Source organism: Folsomia candida, unplaced genomic scaffold, assembly GCF_002217175.1.
Source record: "Folsomia candida strain VU population unplaced genomic scaffold, ASM221717v1 Fcan01_Sc014, whole genome shotgun sequence".
NCBI classification, from domain to species: domain Eukaryota; kingdom Metazoa; phylum Arthropoda; class Collembola; order Entomobryomorpha; family Isotomidae; genus Folsomia; species Folsomia candida.
The window spans coordinates 136,951-153,656 of NW_019091206.1; the positions used below are offsets into that span (position 1 = coordinate 136,951).

Consider the following 16,706-nt stretch of genomic DNA (forward strand, 5'->3'; position numbering starts at 1 on the left):
TAGTGCAAAATTTCTGGGAGAAATGGTCATACAATTTTGACAAAGTTTGCAAAATTATGTATCCCGGATGGTCGCCAATGCTGCAGTAATGGTGCAACGGCTAGCCGTTTTTGTTGCACCATGGGTGCAAGAATATATGCGAGTTATGATTTATTTTGCCGGCTTATTCCCCACCTTCGGTGCAAAGTTTTGTCTAATCATCATGTCAGGGTGAGCTACTTCTAACGTTACTACGGTTTATTACTTCTACAAGGTAAGTGAGTCTAAATCATACAAAACCTCGAGAGAAAAGGTTTGCAAATACAATTTTATCAACTTGTCAGTTCAATAAAAAAATATCTAATTTGCATGCAGCGACAAAAGAGAATTTTCACTTTTTGCAAGCAAGTACATCATACATTGACCAAACAATGATGAAATTTATTTGAAAACCATGTCGAATTTATGACCTCTTCATAATCCAGATTTGTACCAGGGGATTAACGTAGGATTAGGTGACTCATCGTCACAGGTCTAAAAATCTGAACACTTTTACGCATTTCTCCGTTCTGGGAATTTATTTTTAAATTCTATCAGATCCATTTGTAGACCAGGTCAGTATCAATTTATTAAAAATATGCACTCCAGAGTTTATCAAGTTTTGAAGGAGGAGACCCAAGATAAGACCTCTAGTTAAAAGGCCTTCAGAAAAATTGGGTGCCCAAAAAATTGGCTTATGTTTTTTTAAAAAAATCATCGCCATCCTATTAATCAGCTTATTGGCTACAACTGGATCAGATAGATTTTCTATTTTCCATTCCATTCCTCTAGAAAACAATTTTGAAATCATGGTGTGGAAAGTAACCTAAACTCCGTTTCACGTTACATGGAGTACATTACCCGAATGAGCCGAATTATTTTATTATTTTGTACCATTTATTTATATTTTGGCGTAAAAATCATACGAAATTGACTAATGTAAACGCCAAAATAAGAATAAGTGGTAACAAATAATAAAATAACTCGGCTCATTCGGCTAATTTACTCCATGTCTTGTGCCGTGAGATTTTTTGAGACGATGAGTCACCTATCGTCATCTTAAATCTTTAAGGGAGCGAGCGAGGCGGAAACATGCGAATTCTTTGTCGACACCAAAGGAAGAAAATGTAAACCGCTCAAACTTGAGGAATCATCAAAGAATGAGATTGGAAAATTTATTTCGCATTGGTCACGATGACAAGTTGCAACGTGAGGATGGCCAGTTGGTCCTGTTGTTGATGGAGTACGACGCGGCGACGTATTGGAAGGTTTGAGGGGACGGGTGGTGGACCTTGGGACGGAGGAGGAGATGGAAGTGTCGTGATGATGATGCGAGGGAACGGGTTGGGAAGTGTGAGTGCGAGTGATGGGGGGCTGCAGAAGTCGGCCAATGATCATGGTATCATATAGAGATAAACAGTTCCAATGTTAGTTATTCAGTATAGGACGGGGCTGGAATGATGTGATTGGCTGGTTCGCAGTTCAAATTTCTCCATGTATTTTTGATGCCGCGTAAGTGAAGCCGTAGCACTCGCTCCGACCATCCGTCTCACTCTACCCTTTACCATCTCTCCTCACACTGTATATTTTACGTCCCAGAAAACAAAACAGTTTTTTGTGCTTCGGTCTGGACCACACCCACCCACCATCATCAATTAAAAGTAAGTTTAAGGACAAGATAGGTTAGAGTTTTACAACCATGCTAAGGATTTAATGTGACTTAATTTTTTTTACAGATTTTCGTCATCTCGAGTGGAGAATTTTTGCGACTTTCTAAGTTCGAATAATTAATTAAAAACTGGAACTTGTTGTGATTCAGATTTAAAACCAAATTTATTGCAACAAATTATATTCATTCGGATGCGACTAAATTGATTTAGCATAAATACAACTTTACTAACTTTACGTTTAACAAGTATCTAAATAACAACTAATAACACATACTCCACAGCCGTGTTGTCACCACTGAAAGTGTGTATCCACCGGCAATATTGATAAAGAAATTGATATCTAATGTGAATAAAATTTCCTTGTTGTTTATAGATTTAATAATGCATCTTCACGAATAAAAACAACTTTGCCGTAATAACCAAACATCGAAATAATTTCCCGGTTGCAAAATATTTTATTACAAATAGTAGCAATAATTTTCGTGCCTTGAGTATATAAGGAAAATGGAAACAGTTGAATGTGGTTCTGGTTCTTCTACTTCAAACTGTAGTGAAACTTATTTCTAATCTTTATCTTCTTGTTCATATAAAGGATAAATTAACCCACCCCCCTTTCGGTGGAGACACAGACAATGGTGAAGACACAAATGGGGTGGAGAGGTCGGTAAAACTCTTTGAGAAATTTCTTGAAGGTGGCTAAAAGTGTTTGCTGCAAACGACAGTTTTAGGTGATACGTTTTCCTTATCGATGTCGAGAATTTTACACCACTGCTGGAACCTTTAAAAAAACTAAAATTAGCTATCAGACGAAAAAAGAATGAGAGAAATGAGTTATTTTGCATCGGAAGTTGTACCTGACGCTTTGGCAGAAAGGAGTAATTACGATTTTCTTGGTTTCAAGAATTATCACAATTAGTACCGCAACACTTTATATTTCGGACCGTGACAAACGACGGTTTATTAAATTCAAATAAATGTTTTGAGCAACTGGATTTCCTGCGAAAAATAACAAGCAATTAGTAATTTGAAACCTTCTTGAAACAAATAACGTGTTTTCATCATATTTATGTGTCTCCACCGTTAATTGTTTATTTTAAGAAGATTTTGAAGAAGGTTTTGATAAAGTCACACTGAATTTGAGTACATGAAGGCGAATCTGTAATTAAAATGAACGTGTTTCCACCATATACATGTGTGTGTCCGCCGTTCGTTGCTTTTTTAAATTTTTGGAGATAAGAAACTATTATTTTAATATTATGGTTGAACCTGGTAAACTTTACTGAAGTTCCTGAGAATTTCACACTATTCCCGAGTCACGAACAAGGTCTCATAGTAATTGATGAGTCTGTAATTAAACAAAATAACAAGGAAATATTGATAACAGTTGCTTGCAATAATGAACGTGTTTCCACCATATTAATGTGTCTCCACCGTTCATTATTCTTTTAATTCTAGAGGAAAGAAACTATTTTTAAGATCAAAATAAAATTTACCTTAAGCGAAGTTTTGAAAGTTTTTTAATAGTCTTGACAAAGTCACATTGATTTAAGTACCCTTGTTTGGCCAAATAGGTGAACCTGTAATAAAATTAATACCTTTTAGTTATCGACTGCTCATTGGTAGCGAAAGAGTGGGTGTGAAGATATAATTTGAATTTGCTTTGTATAAACGCACACTGATAGATCAGATAAATTGACCGGTGGAGACACGGATCTGGTGGAGGAAGGGGCAATAGGTCACAATATTGAGTAACAATTGGCACAAATATTATATCTGCAATTCACAAAAATAAATTTAGTGGAACTTAATTTCCAACAATGAGAGTGTTTTCACCATACATGAATGTACATATATGTGTATTCACCGTTCATTATATGAGAAACTATTTTTGAATCTTGCAAAACTTTAACGAAATTTCAGACAATTTCACACTGTTACCAGGTCACGAACAACAACTAATGGTAATTGATGAGTCTATACTTCAATAAAATATAGTGCATTACGAAATACAAGTTCCTTGGTCCTTATTGTTGCAGAATCCAGTTAAAGTTGTTATTTACCAGGTTGGCCGGCGATGACACAGATTTCTGGTGGGGGCACGGCAGAGAGGTCGCAAAATTTATGGATGAAAAATTTAAAAATTTTATTGATACAGGTATCAATAAATCGCAATAAATTAACATTCAAATCACTCGTAAAAATGAACGTGTCACCACCATATTTGTGTCCCCACCGTTCATTGTTGAAAGAAAATAGTGTACATGCCTGATGAAGATGACTGTGGGTCACTGAAAGCTAGCAATTTTTCAATAAATCAAGTATTATCCTCGAAAACCGCAGAGATGTCTACTAAAAATAGTAATTCTTTTACTACTTACCGAGAGTTGAAGCTTAGAGCTTAACTTGTGGTGAGTTGAAGCGATTTATGTAATTGAGTGGATTTCAGAAAATTAATTTATAGGATACTAAATAATCTTTTAATTACTCAGCTTTTCCGAGTTTGGCAGCAAGAATGATGGTAAAGGAGACACCTGATTTTGGTGCCAAGAAAGGAGTGAGATTTCCAAGTAATGGGGAAATTGAGATTGGGAAAAATTGAGTTGTGCCACGGCCCTGTTTTTATGGGCGGATGCCCATAAAAACCGTCAGCCAATCACAGCATTTGGAACCCCATTTCCCTATACTGAAACAATAACCATATCTTCATCCTTCTTTAAGTGATCTGTCTTCGCTGGAAGTCGGCCAGATTGTGGGGTTCGAAGGATCAGAAGAGGGAAGAAACCAAGAGAAAGTGCAAGTCAGTCAGAGTTCCACGACGATGGCGATGACCACACTTTTCCAGACTCCTCTCGACCTATCCACGTCTCGTCAGTAGTTTAAACCTCTTGCAAACTTTAGAAGAGGAAACGTTTCTAATTTTGGCAAGAAATTGGCAGTAAAGTGTAAAACTGGTCGTCCTGGTACAAGTGGTGGTTGGGGTGTGATAAGCAAGACATGAAATTACGAAATAAAAATTATTAAATTATCACGCATCAAATTCGATATCAAAATTTAGGTACCCAATTGAATCATCAAAGTCGCATGTATATACTCATCATCTAATTGAGTGCTGATAAAGCATTTAACATGCAATATTGACGGCGTGGTATATTTGATCAATTAAAAATTCTGCAAAAGTAATACGAATAATTTAAGAAGAAATCAACTCATTTAGCAAAAAAATGTGGCTCATTTTGCATATCGTACATTGTTTACTAAATGTATTTCCGTGTTGAAAGTGGGAGTGTGACCCTGCTCAATACTTGCTCCAATTATGATCCCTTATCCGCAACAACCCTGTTTCATTCCCCATCCTTTCCCGACGACTTGGAAATGTTCATAATTATGGTAAAATTCTGGAATTAATTACAAAAGTAAGCAATACTTTGACAATTGTAAAACGTAAAAAAATTGCGTGTTATTTTGTATTTACTCACCTCCGCCAAACTCGGGTGAATCCCAATTGTCGCATTCTAGTCATTTTTTGACATCCCGAGTCGAATTGCAACAGGGAATCCTTGAACCACCTCCCCCGCATTGTAACCTATGAAATGCAGCCCCACGACGCGATCCTGCACAGAAACAATGGTCAGTTAGATTCATGATCATGCCCTCAATTAATTAATTGCACGATTTACTACGCACCTTTTCGCTCTTTCGAGACACCACTTTGGCGTATCCCTTGTTCAAATCACTCGCTGGCAGTTGTGATTCGAAGGGTTGCAAACTTTAATGTCATCCTTTCCAAATTTTTGTATGGCGTCCTCTTTGGCAAATTCGACGAATGCGTATTCCATCGGAGTGAGCATACAAAAAAAATACGGTGAAAATGTCTTTCTACACATTTTTTATTAAAGTTTATGGCTTACTCTGGCAAGCAATAGTCCAGCCTGAATAGCGGCCGGAGTAAGTTCCGGTCTGTCCTTGGTTGGCGTAAATGTTGGGAACGCTGGTTTGGTCCGATTCGTTTTGGCGATGACGAATCCCGATTCGTCCACTTTGACTCCGATAGGACCCAAGTTTAACCCGGGCGGGATGAAAAGTCTCCCCGTGGCGAACATGACCGTGTTAAACTCTTCCTCCACGACGGACCCAGCGCCGGACGTGGGTTTCGAAGAGACGATTAATGTCCGCTGGTTGGAGGAGCCTGGTTTCCCCTCCTTCACGGAGACGGGGACACGGCCCACTTGGAATTTTACGTGACACTCGTCCTCCATATATTTCCCGACAAGGTCGGCCATTTGTTGGTCGAAACCGCGCAACAGGATGGATCGGACCTGTGAAAAGGATATGTTTTTAGCACATTTTGGCACAAAAATGAACTATTTATTTAGAGAGGTTTTAAATTCACCATAATTGTGGTATCGATTCCCAGCCCTTGAAGAAATCCGGCCGTCTCCAATGCAATGTAGGAACCACCAACGACCAGCGTTTTTCCGGGGTGATTCTGCAGTGAGAAGATGTCGTCGGAGGATAAGCAGTACTGTTTCGCACCTGGGACGTCTTCCGGATAGTGGGACGACCACCCACGGCAATTAATATGTTGGAGGCGGTATGGATGGAAATTTTCCCCTGTTTTATCGTCGCTTTGATAGTGTTCGTATAGACAAATTCGCCCAAACCGTTGATATATGTGACGTTAGGGTCCCTGAGGGCGACCCGGTAGGTCCAATTGGTCCCTTTAATACGATCCTGGACATTTTGGACGAGTGCGGGCCAGTCTACGGATTCTGGAAATTAATATTTAAATTATGAAAATCAAGCCATAACTAATTAGTTATTTAATTAATTAGATTAATACTTGATTTTGACGTATCCACACTCGTCCACCCGTAGGAATTCGCGTCCGATATATTTTCACCGACAAGTGATGCTGCAAATTAAAGTTTCAATTTATAAACACTGTCAAAAATGGTGATAATTTTGTTCGTCTGTCCATACCGACATGCATCATTTTCTTAGGAATGCATCCAACGTTCACACACGTTCCCCTCAACCCCACGTCGTCCCCTGTGGCGACTCAGGTACAAAGTCCAAAAGCGCAACTTTTGCTCCCAGAGCGGCCGCTTCCTGTCAATCGGATAATTAAATTAAAGGTCAGAGCAACCAATTTATTAACTACCGAGTGTCCTGATGTATTACCTTGGATGCCGCCAACTCTCCGGACCCACCTCCAATCACGATAAGATCGTAGTCATACTTTGACCCCTTTGTTGGCGATGATGACGACATAGTCGATTTGGTGACAACTAGTAATTTTTGTTGAGCCTGAAGAAGGGGGAGGTTACAGGTGGTGGTGGTGGTGCTACTGGTAAGGATAACTTTACTGCTAAAAGTACTGAATTGACGAAACAGCAACATGAATCAACAATGCGGCCGACAAAACAAAGTGAGATGACAAAAAATACAACCACCCAAATTTATGCAATTCTCCGCTATGAGTAAAATGATCTCAGGAAAGGCTATACTTGAAGTGAGTTAGTTATGTGCTGTGCGAATGGAGCTAAACTCACGAGAAACCCTAGTCTCAGCACAAGGTACTTCAGGAGGCCGTAGGTTTAAGCTCCACCCGCACAGTACATAACTCGTTCACTTTATGTATAGATTCCTTCCTCGCCTTTGCTGGAACTCTCTGGGCATAACTTTTTTAGTGATGAAATAAAATAACGAGTCTTATGCAACTTTTTCCATCAAAATTTCATCAGCTAAATAAAATTGCGTAAGGATTTTATTTCAAATATGTATGCATCTCCATATTTCGTTTTATAGACCGAATTTGGTTGCTGAATCTGAAAAAACAGGTCAAAATTGTTGCCCCCCACAACTTGTACCATCCCTCATCGAACCTCACCGTCTCAAGAATCTCGAAACTCTCATTTCTTCTTGCATCAAATCTTTAAGAAAATCCACCAATTGTTGAGCTGTTTTAGAAAAGTGGATATGAGACACAAACACAACAATAAACAAAGAGACGACAAATATTATGCATATTTACATAAATACGTATAATAATTTTATTACAATGTTTTCAAACCCTGCACATTTTGTTTTTCATTTTGAGAGATAAATATTTCAGACCTTAATTCTTGGATGGTTTTAGTAGGGATAGGTTTTGGCCATTTGTTTGGAAAACCCCTACGACTGGGCAGCCTTCAAGGTCTGCGTGAGGTTGTTGTAGTGTTCCTCCTTGATGTCGACGTCCCCCAACCCCACGCACCACCCCCGCCGCCACCTTCGTCATGGTCATGACCCCCCGCATCATCCCCCGTCCTCCTCACCCGCGCCATGACCACCTCATGCGGCACCGTCTTCAAATCGTACGCCAATCCAAAGTAGGCGCACAGGTTGATAAATGCGCACGACTAGTTGAGCCCATACACACCCGGATGTCAAAATAAGGTCATAGGCACTAAAGGTCAAAGGTTATCGTGTAAACGGCTCACCCAACTCGGCCGCCTTGTAATGTTGAGAATACACGTGGTGGTAGTTATCAGAACGATAAGCATCATTAACTTGGCTAAATTATGACGGTTTATTATTGGGTAGTTACCCATCCTTCTCCAATGGCGAGCAGGGCGACGAGCTTGTTTTCTCTGGCGAAAATCCTCCTGTAGAAAACAGGACGAAAGAAATTAAACTAATTTGAAAAAAATTAAATGTGACAACGGATTGGGAAGCATGTCGCTCGAGTTTTTTTGCGGAAAAAAATCAACCCAAACAAAAATTTGGATCATTTCAAAAGTAAGGTTACCTTTTTCCCAAATTCCAATTTTTATTAGGATCTAAATCAAACTTTGAACTTGAATATTTGAGCTGGCAAACCTAGAGTTGATTACATTTTCGAAAATCCAAATTTATGTCCCCAAAAAATCTCGAGTCTTACATATTCGCAAACTTATATTAAAACGACTACATGAAATCCGCACTACATTGCACCCCGTTTCGACAAAAGAACAAAATGGAGACGTACGTATCATATTTTTTGTATCCATAAAGATGCGCAGCAGAGTTGACGAGCCATGTAAAGTGAAGCGTCGTCATGTAGCGAAACGAGTTGACGGCGAGGGCGTCGAGCAGGCTCATCGTGGGAAAAAGGTACATCAGCGTCCAAATCGGGACAGCAAAAACGGTCAGGAACTCGAGGACGCGGTAGTGTGTGAAATATGTAAAAAAAAAGGTGTAACAACAGCTTGTGACCTGAGTGACCTTCTCCTGACCTTGACTGGAACCTGACGATGGGGTCATTGTCGAGGTCAGAGAAGTCGAGACAGTGCTCCCTCTCCCTGACGGCGGGATCTTCTCTGACGAAGAGCCACCCCATGTGCGCGAACCAGAACCCACGCCGCGAGTTGTAGGGGTCCGCGGCCGTCTCGGTGTACTTGTGGTGCAGCCGGTGGTCCTTGGACCATTTGAAAATGCTGTGCTATTCGTTAAACAGGACCACGTGATTATGTACTTAATTATCATAAAGTTGATTACTAATTTGCATGCCTGGCCGGCCGCCGTTTGCGCCACGGCGAGAAATATTTGGAGAGGGAGTTTGGCATTGAAGGTGCGGTGTGACCAGTACCGGTGACACCCCACTGTGATCCCCACCCATATAAAGTAACCCATCACAATGGTTACAAATTATGCAAATTTTGAGCACGTTTTTTGTCTGACGACGTGGGGTGCCACGGTTTTGAGGTCGTACGCCATCCCCAGCGCTGCAAACGTGTCGATGAAGAGGGCCGACCAGTTGCGTCCGTATGCACCTGGAAGCCAAAATAAGGTCAAAATCACTAAAGGTCAAAGGTTATCGTGTAAAGGGCTCACCCAACTCGGCCGCCTTGTAATCTTGAGGATACACGTGGTTGTAGTTATGCTTTCGGGGTTATCAGAATGATAAGAGTCATTAAATTGGCTAAATGTTGATAAGTTTACTCTTAAGAATGGCTTGTTACCCATCCCTCCCCCACGGCCAGAAGGGCGACGAGACCGTTCTCGGAGGCGTAAATACCCCTTAAAGAAGATAAGAAAGGGTCAAATAAGGATGCCTGGGTAGGAAATAAGTCGGAATTAGCATTGTGGAGGGAGCTTACTTGTCGTACCTGTCGAAACAGGATTTTTAAATGAATTATTTAGCTCTAAAAGAAACATTTTTCTTTATATAAATCACTCACGATTTTGATCCCCAGAGGTGTGCCGCAGAGTTGACGAGCCTTTGAAATTGATGCAAATTTTAATACAGAATCTCAATATTGCAATAGAAATGGATTACCATGTGATGTGGAGGGTGGAGATGTACATGGCGTAGTTGACGCAGACCAACTCGCACGCCCCCAACGAGCCAAAGACGCTATGAAATATCCAGATCGGAACAATGTACATGCTCAGAACCAACAGCGGCCAGTAGTACCTGACAAAAAGGGCACAGTTTAATCAAAAAATCATGACCTCAATAAGTGTTTCCCTATGTACATACCTTGTCTGGAAATGTTGTTAAATATTTCTGTGTTTTGATAATTATAAAGTTGGTTATCTATATTATAAGCTGGAAATGTTTGTCTGCAACGGAAGTGAAAGTAATTTTCCACAACGGAAGTGAAAGTGGAGGAAGTTAAGTTTCGAATGGCGCGAAAATTCAAAAATTTTAATTTAAAACAAAATTATTCTTGATTTACAACCACTCCCAAATAACCAAACAGGATAATCAACTCCAGACAATCGCCGTCTGAAAACCACCCCCAGATAACCACTCCCAGAGAAATATCCCCATTAGTCCACCACCAGAGTGCCGCTCCCGGATAAGCACCCCAAGATAACCTCTCCCAGATAACCACCCCAAGATAACCAGTCAGATAACCACTGTCAGATAACCAGTCAGATAACCACTGTCCGATAACCACTCCCAGATAACAGCCAGTGGAATGCATACCTAGCAATTCCGTGCAGTGCCCACATGTTTGCACTAAACAAGATCGCCATGTCGGGTCATAGACTGTTTGTGTTTAGTCTGCACATGTTTGCACTAAACAAGATCGTCATGTCGGGTCATAGACTGTTTGTGTTTAGTGTGCACATGTTTGCACTAAACAAGTTCGCCATGTCGGGTCATAGACTGTTTGTGTTTAGTGTGCACATGTTTGATGTATTTTGTTTGCATCGCTCTTTGTCGCCCTACGTCGCCCCGGGGTTGATATATCAGAGACCAAGGACCCGCAATTCACCAGGAGAGACACTTAATTCAGGCTTGAACGCGAACTACGAATTTATTTTTGTTACTACTGCTTGTCCGACAATGGAGTCTGTCCCTTCAACTTCGACATCTCGGGGGAGGAAGCACAGAGCATCACTGTCCGTCGAAGATATGGAAAAACTAAGAGCAGCAGATCGACTGCGAAAATCCCGTAAAAAAGATGAGGTCAACCGACAGGTGATTCCAGCGACTATTCTATGCGTGTATTTATTTGCAGACATGGAGGTTCGGGATTGTCGTCGAATGCCGTTGTCTTCAACTGAACGGTCCAGAATTCACAGAGCTGGCGAGTCGCTAAATGCAACAGAACGAAGGCGCAGGTCGGATAGGATCAGGGCCCAACAAAATCGAGCTGCAGAGACCGAACAAGTAGAAGCCGCAAGAAAGGCAAAGATTGCTGACCGGCTCAGACAGGTTCGATTAAGTCAAGAGAATGCTGACCCACCTGAAATACAATCCCTGGACAGCTTGGACGAGATTTCAATTGATGAGCATTACTGTGGGAAAATGAGTATAATTTGTGCCTCCTGCAGCTCCCGAAATTTTCCGGGAGAGGTCACTTCCAACGACACGTCCTTCACCAAGTGTTGTCAGAAAGGAAAAGTCGGCCTGCCCCCAGTTAGAACAACTGACCTCCTGGAAACTTTAATGAAAGGTCAACATGAAAAGAGTAAGAACTTCATGGAGTACATCCGGTCATTCAACAGCTCCCTTGCTTTTGCATCCGTCGGTGCTAACCTAACAAGTCCCCCTGGTCATGGCCCATACTGCTTCAGGATTCATGGGCAAATTTATCATCGTGCGGGTACACTACATCCTGAAGAAGGACAACCACGGAAGTTTGCCCAACTTTACATCTTGGATTCCGGCCTTGCTGCTGAACAGCGTTTGTCGCTAACCGAAAATTCCAAATGTTCCCCTGAGTTAATGAAAGAGTTAAGCAGTTTCATGGCTTTGAATAATCCTTTTGCAAAAGCGACAAAAATGTTACATGAAGTTGAGATTGAAGCGGAAGAGGAGGCCAGACAACAAAACCAACCAAAAAGCCTTCTCTTTATGGCCATCGTCCAGACAAAGGAAAGAGATATCATACGTTATAATGCTCCAAGAGCCAATGAAGTAGCCATTGTATTCCAAGGTGATGATGGTGAGCCTCCACTTAATTCATCTGAGAAAAGATCCCTCCAATCCTTCAGCCCCATCCACAAGGAGGATTAGTGTCTTAGACCCCCTATTGGACGCCATGATGTATCCTCTTCTGCATCCATTCGGAGATCCAGGTTGGTCGCCTGAGCTGAAGCACATCAGCGGCAACAATAAAAGAGTGTCTCAAATGGAATACTACGGCTATCGTTTTGCTGTCCGGAATTCATTCAATCCGTTCCTAAGCGCTGGGAAGCTTACGCAGCAGTATTTCGTGGACGCTTATATCAAGACGGAAGGAAATCGCCTTAATTTCATCAAGATGAATCAATCGAAACTGAGAGCCGAAACGTACAAGTGTCTGGCTGATTATCTCCAATCTGATGCAGGTGGAATTTACCCGGGGAAAGCTATCATTTTACCATCATCCTTTCAAGGCAGCCCTAGAAACATGCAGCAGCATTGTCAAGATGCAATGGCCATAGTTCGACGATACGGAAAACCCGACCTTTTCGTTACAATGACATGCAATCCGAAATGGAAAGAAATCCAAGAAAATCTGGAGCCCAATCAACGGGCGTAAACCGCCCGGACTTGGTTTCTCGAGTGTTCCATATCAAATTGAATGAGCTGTTGGATGATATCGGAAAGCGCCATGTTCTTGGGAAGCAAAAGGCAAAAATTCACGTCATCGAATTTCAAAAACGGGGCCTTCCCCACGCTCACATTTTAATAATTTTGAGGCAAGAGGATAAACCTTCGACTGATGATAAAATTGACAAGTTGGTCTGCGCGGAAATTCCAGATCCAGTGTCCCATCCAAAACTTCATTCTATGGTTACCCACCATATGATTCACGGCCCTTGCGGGACCCAAAACATGAATAGTCCATGCATGGATGGGAATAATTGCACAAAGGACTTCCCTAAGGATTTCTCAGCTGAAACCATCGCCAGTATTGGAGGCTACCCGAGATACAGAAGAAGGGAAAATGGGGTCACCGCAACGGTGGGACAAAAATCGATCAACAACCAATGGGTCGTGCCTTATAATCCTTTTCTGCTGCTTAAATACAACTGCCACATCAACATCGAAGTTTGTGCTACAATTAAAAGTGTAAAATATTTATTCAAGTACGTGTACAAAGGGCATGACTGTGCAAATGTTGAGATTCGTGAGAATGCTAATCAACACGATGAAGTGAAGTCCTTTCTTGATGCTAGATATATCAGTCCTCCAGAAGCTGCGTGGCGGTTGTTCGGGTACCGAATGCACCAGCAAACACACACCGTTTCCAGACTGCAAGTCCATCTCCCTAACGAGCAGATGATTGTTTTTCAAAAAGACAGTATACCATCTGCTGTTAGGAACGCCGCCGCTACAGACACCACTCTCACGGCTTGGTTTAAGTTGAACCAGATTGACTCGGACGCAAGGAATTTATTCTATTTTGAAGTCCCAGAGCATTACATCTTTGAAAACTTGGCGGCCCAGGAGGATAACACAATAAAGCAGAAAATCTGGAGAAAAAGGAGGAACCGCCGTGGTGAAAAAACCATAGGCCGCATATATACAGTCAGCTTCTCAGAAACCGAGCGTTATTGCCTACGAATGCTTCTCCTCCACAAGAAGGGTGTTACGTCATTTGAGGATTTAAGAACAATCAATGGAACCATCCACGATAACTTTCAACAAGCCGCTGCTGCTCTGGGATTATTAGATAGTGACGAAATATGGGAAGAAACCTTGGACGATGCGGTGATATCTGGAATGCCATATCAATTGCGCCAGTTGTTTGCCCTAATATGCATTTTTGCCTGTCCAATGAATATTGTTTCTCTCTGGGAAAAGTACAAAGTCTCATTGATGGAAGATGATTTTGGTCACCGCCACCCAGAAGACTGTCAGCATTGTATGAACCTGGCACTACGAGACATCCAAGAGACCCTCGCTATTCATGGAAAATTCTGTAATGACTTTGGCCTCCCGAAACCAAGACCAGTCGGCTTAGGGGCACCCATCACCAACTTTAATCCTTTGGAGCAAGAGTTACTTGGGTTAGAAATGTCCCGTAATTTAAATGCTGAACAACTTGCTGCTTTCGAGTTAATTTGTGCCTCCATAGTTGACCCTACAGAGAAATCAAAATGCTACTTTATTGATGGACCCGGTGGGAGTGGAAAAACTTATTTGTATAAGACTTTGATCAGCACATTGCGAGGGGAGAACAAGATCGTTGTTTCAACAGCTTCCACTGGCATTGCTGCGAATCTCTTACCAAATGGCGAACTTATCACTCAATATAAGCTGCCAGTCCCACTGGTAGAGAACTCAGTGCGTCTTACCTCTGCTGATGCTAGACAAATAAAAGCATCAGATTTGTTAATTTGGGACGAGTGGACCATGGCTCCCAGGCACGCATTATCATCTATAGATCGCCTTCTTAAAGAAATCACGACGAAGGATATTCCTTTCGGTGGAAAAGTCTTGCTGCTTGGTGGCGATTTTCGACAAACACTTCCAGTGGTGCTCAAAGGATCAAGATCAGCAATTGTCGAAAGTTCCATTAAATTCAGCAATTACTGGGATAAATTTGCTAAGCTGACCTTGGTCCAGAATGTTAGGTCCGTTGACCCCGAATATAGCGAATGGCTGCTGAAGTTGGGAAATGGCGAGCTACTCAACTCGGACAATCTTCCCGACGATTTTGTGGAAATTCCTCTGGCAATGATTGCTGACAAGTCCATCGTCCAAGAAATCTTTGGTGAAAAACTAGGGACTTTTGAGGACGTCATGAATGTGCCCAACCGTGCAATACTGTGTCCCAAAAATGAGGATGCCCATAAGATCAATCGGGAAGTTTTGGATATCCTAGAAGGCGAGGAAGCGTCATATCTAAGTGTGGACTCCATTGAAGATGGGACAGAACAAGTCGCGGTTTTTTATCCGACGGAATTTTTGAATGGCCTCCACCCTTCGCCACCTCATATCTTACGACTCAAAGTTGGTGCTGTAATCATGTTATTGAGGAATCTAAACACCAAGCGTGGGCTATGCAATGGCACTCGCCTCATTGTAACAAAACTGCAAGTGAACTTAATCACTGCCCAAGTCTTAACTGGTTCTGCCGCCGGCCATTCAGTATTTATCCCAAGGATTCAACTAGCCCCTATAAACCCTGAAATACCGTTTGTCCTCCGACGGCGGCAATTTCCTGTGAATCTTGCATTTGCTGTGACCATCAACAAGTCTCAAGGCCAGACAATGGATTTGGTTGGAATTTATTTACCCGAACCCGTTTTTAGCCATGGCCAACTTTACGTCGCTTTTTCAAGAGTTCGTCGTTCCTGTGACGTGAAGGTTGTAATTGTGGATGGCGTAAAACAAGGGAAGTTAGTTAGAGGTGTTGACAAAGTATTTACCAGAAATGTTGTTTATAAGGAGGTGTTAGGTTAGATATCTAGTTATTATTCAATTTCTGTACTGTTTTAATGAATTTACTCAAACAATAAACCGGACAATTTACGAATTTCAATTTTCAAAATTCATACATAATATTGTGACGCATTCTTTATTGCCCCGCATAAACAGCATAGCATGAAAATTTGTTTGAAGATTTCTTTTTAATCTTTAATTTTCGAAGTGCTGTAAATTTATTTCACTTCCGTCAACATCAGAGCGTTTCAGAATAAAAAATTCATTGCGTGGTTAAACGCTTGCCCGGCGGGAGACGGGCTTATACGCTAGTTTTTATTAAATTACGCAAACAGTTCCGTTTCTGGAAAGTTTAAAAAAAATTACCCCAATTTAGGGAACACGAATATTAAATTTTAGATAACCTTATGAAAATCTCCTCCAAATTTTGTAGAACTTTGTAACGTGATAATTTTGCAGGGGAATTTGCACGATTTGACGAATCGATCCACGACGACGGCGAGTCTTGTATCTCCGCCACTCCCCACGACCGTTTCGACGTCTTCTGCGCCTCCATCCACGCCCTCTCGCCTCGACGACCACATCCTCCTCCTTTTGGTCCAAGAGTTGGAACAAATCCCCAAATTTGACACAAACTCGTCGCAACCGAGTCCCCTCATTTTCACCTCGATCGCTGCCACGCTGCCCGGAAATGGGACGGGACCAGACCTCGCTGCCCGGTACAAATCCATCCTGGCGAAAAATATTGTAGCAGCGAGAAATATGGGGTCACCTCCACCAGCACGGCGCGAACAGGACCCTGCAACCTACGCGATTCCGAACATTGATGGTCCACATGCGAAGGATTGCCGCGAGAGGCGTCCATGCACGCCTTTCAGTACTTGTTCTGCCGGCGGTGCTACCAGTACGATCCCAGAGGGCACAGTAAGTGGTCCACACCCACACTGAAAATCTGGTTGCATTGTTTAAACAAAGTTACATTTACAACTTATTTTGTGGATGTGAACTTTATCCAAAATCTTTCACATCACTTTTACGCGTCTCAAAGTCCTAAAAGTTTCAACTTTTTCCAGATCCTTAAAAGTGTCTCAATTTCCTATGATACATAAACAATTGTCTTACAATGAGTAAAAGTATTTGGCACACTCGAGAAAAAGAATTAC

At 41.7% G+C, this 16,706-nt stretch overlaps 3 protein-coding genes, 1 long non-coding RNA gene and 1 pseudogene across 5 annotated transcripts; 2 read left to right on the forward strand and 3 right to left on the reverse strand.

The window, feature by feature from the left end:
* Positions 1–2,123: 2,123 nt before the first annotated feature.
* On the reverse strand, positions 2,124–3,593 carry LOC118437560. 2 transcript variants are annotated; one of them, XR_004836178.1, is made up of 7 exons: positions 3,553–3,593; positions 3,363–3,461; positions 3,182–3,265; positions 2,955–3,033; positions 2,767–2,844; positions 2,543–2,684; positions 2,124–2,466 (listed from the first exon to the last, which is right to left on the reverse strand). It is a non-coding gene; the product is annotated as an uncharacterized LOC118437560 (long non-coding RNA). The 2 variants fall into 2 exon arrangements; XR_004836179.1 differs by lacking the exon at positions 2,767–2,844.
* A 1,436-nt stretch (positions 3,594–5,029) lies between these two features.
* Positions 5,030–6,959, reverse strand: LOC110856030 (annotated as a pseudogene).
* Positions 6,960–9,356: 2,397 nt separating this feature from the next.
* On the reverse strand, positions 9,357–10,670 carry LOC118437604 (acyl-CoA Delta(11) desaturase-like). Its single transcript, XM_035856771.1, has 7 exons — positions 10,645–10,670; positions 9,988–10,125; positions 9,890–9,928; positions 9,809–9,817; positions 9,671–9,728; positions 9,543–9,591; positions 9,357–9,481 (listed from the first exon to the last, which is right to left on the reverse strand). Exons 1-7 carry the CDS (start codon positions 10,668–10,670, stop codon positions 9,357–9,359), a joined length of 444 nt encoding a protein of 147 aa, XP_035712664.1.
* A 337-nt stretch (positions 10,671–11,007) lies between these two features.
* Positions 11,008–12,183, forward strand: LOC110856031. Its single transcript, XM_022104473.1, has one exon. The coding sequence runs from the start codon at positions 11,008–11,010 to the stop codon at positions 12,181–12,183; it is 1,176 nt and encodes a 391-aa protein (XP_021960165.1).
* A 462-nt stretch (positions 12,184–12,645) lies between these two features.
* On the forward strand, positions 12,646–16,491 carry LOC110856033. The gene is made up of 2 exons (XM_022104474.1): positions 12,646–15,381; positions 16,003–16,491. The coding sequence occupies exons 1-2, from the start codon at positions 12,646–12,648 to the stop codon at positions 16,489–16,491; spliced, it is 3,225 nt and encodes a 1,074-aa protein (XP_021960166.1).
* The last annotated feature ends 215 nt before the right edge of the window (positions 16,492–16,706 follow it).

Bases quoted from the DNA above. Each gene is read 5' to 3' on its own strand.
- LOC118437604 (XM_035856771.1), bottom strand. From the start codon at position 10,670: ATGTGGGCACTGCACGGAATTGCTAG. The intron at 9,592-9,670 runs GTAACAAGCCAT...TAACCCCGAAAG, and splicing joins TGGCCGTGGGGGAGGGATGG to CATAACTACAACCACGTGTA. The intron at 9,482-9,542 runs GTGAGCCCTTTA...TTTGGCTTCCAG, and splicing joins TTACAAGGCGGCCGAGTTGG to GTGCATACGGACGCAACTGG.
- LOC110856031 (XM_022104473.1), top strand. From the start codon at position 11,008: ATGGAGTCTGTCCCTTCAACTTCGACATCTCGGGGGAGGAAGCACAGA.
- LOC110856033 (XM_022104474.1), top strand. From the start codon at position 12,646: ATGGAAAGAAATCCAAGAAAATCTGGAGCCCAATCAACGGGCGTAAAC. The intron at 15,382-16,002 runs GTTGGAATTTAT...ATAATTTTGCAG, and splicing joins AAGGCCAGACAATGGATTTG to GGGAATTTGCACGATTTGAC.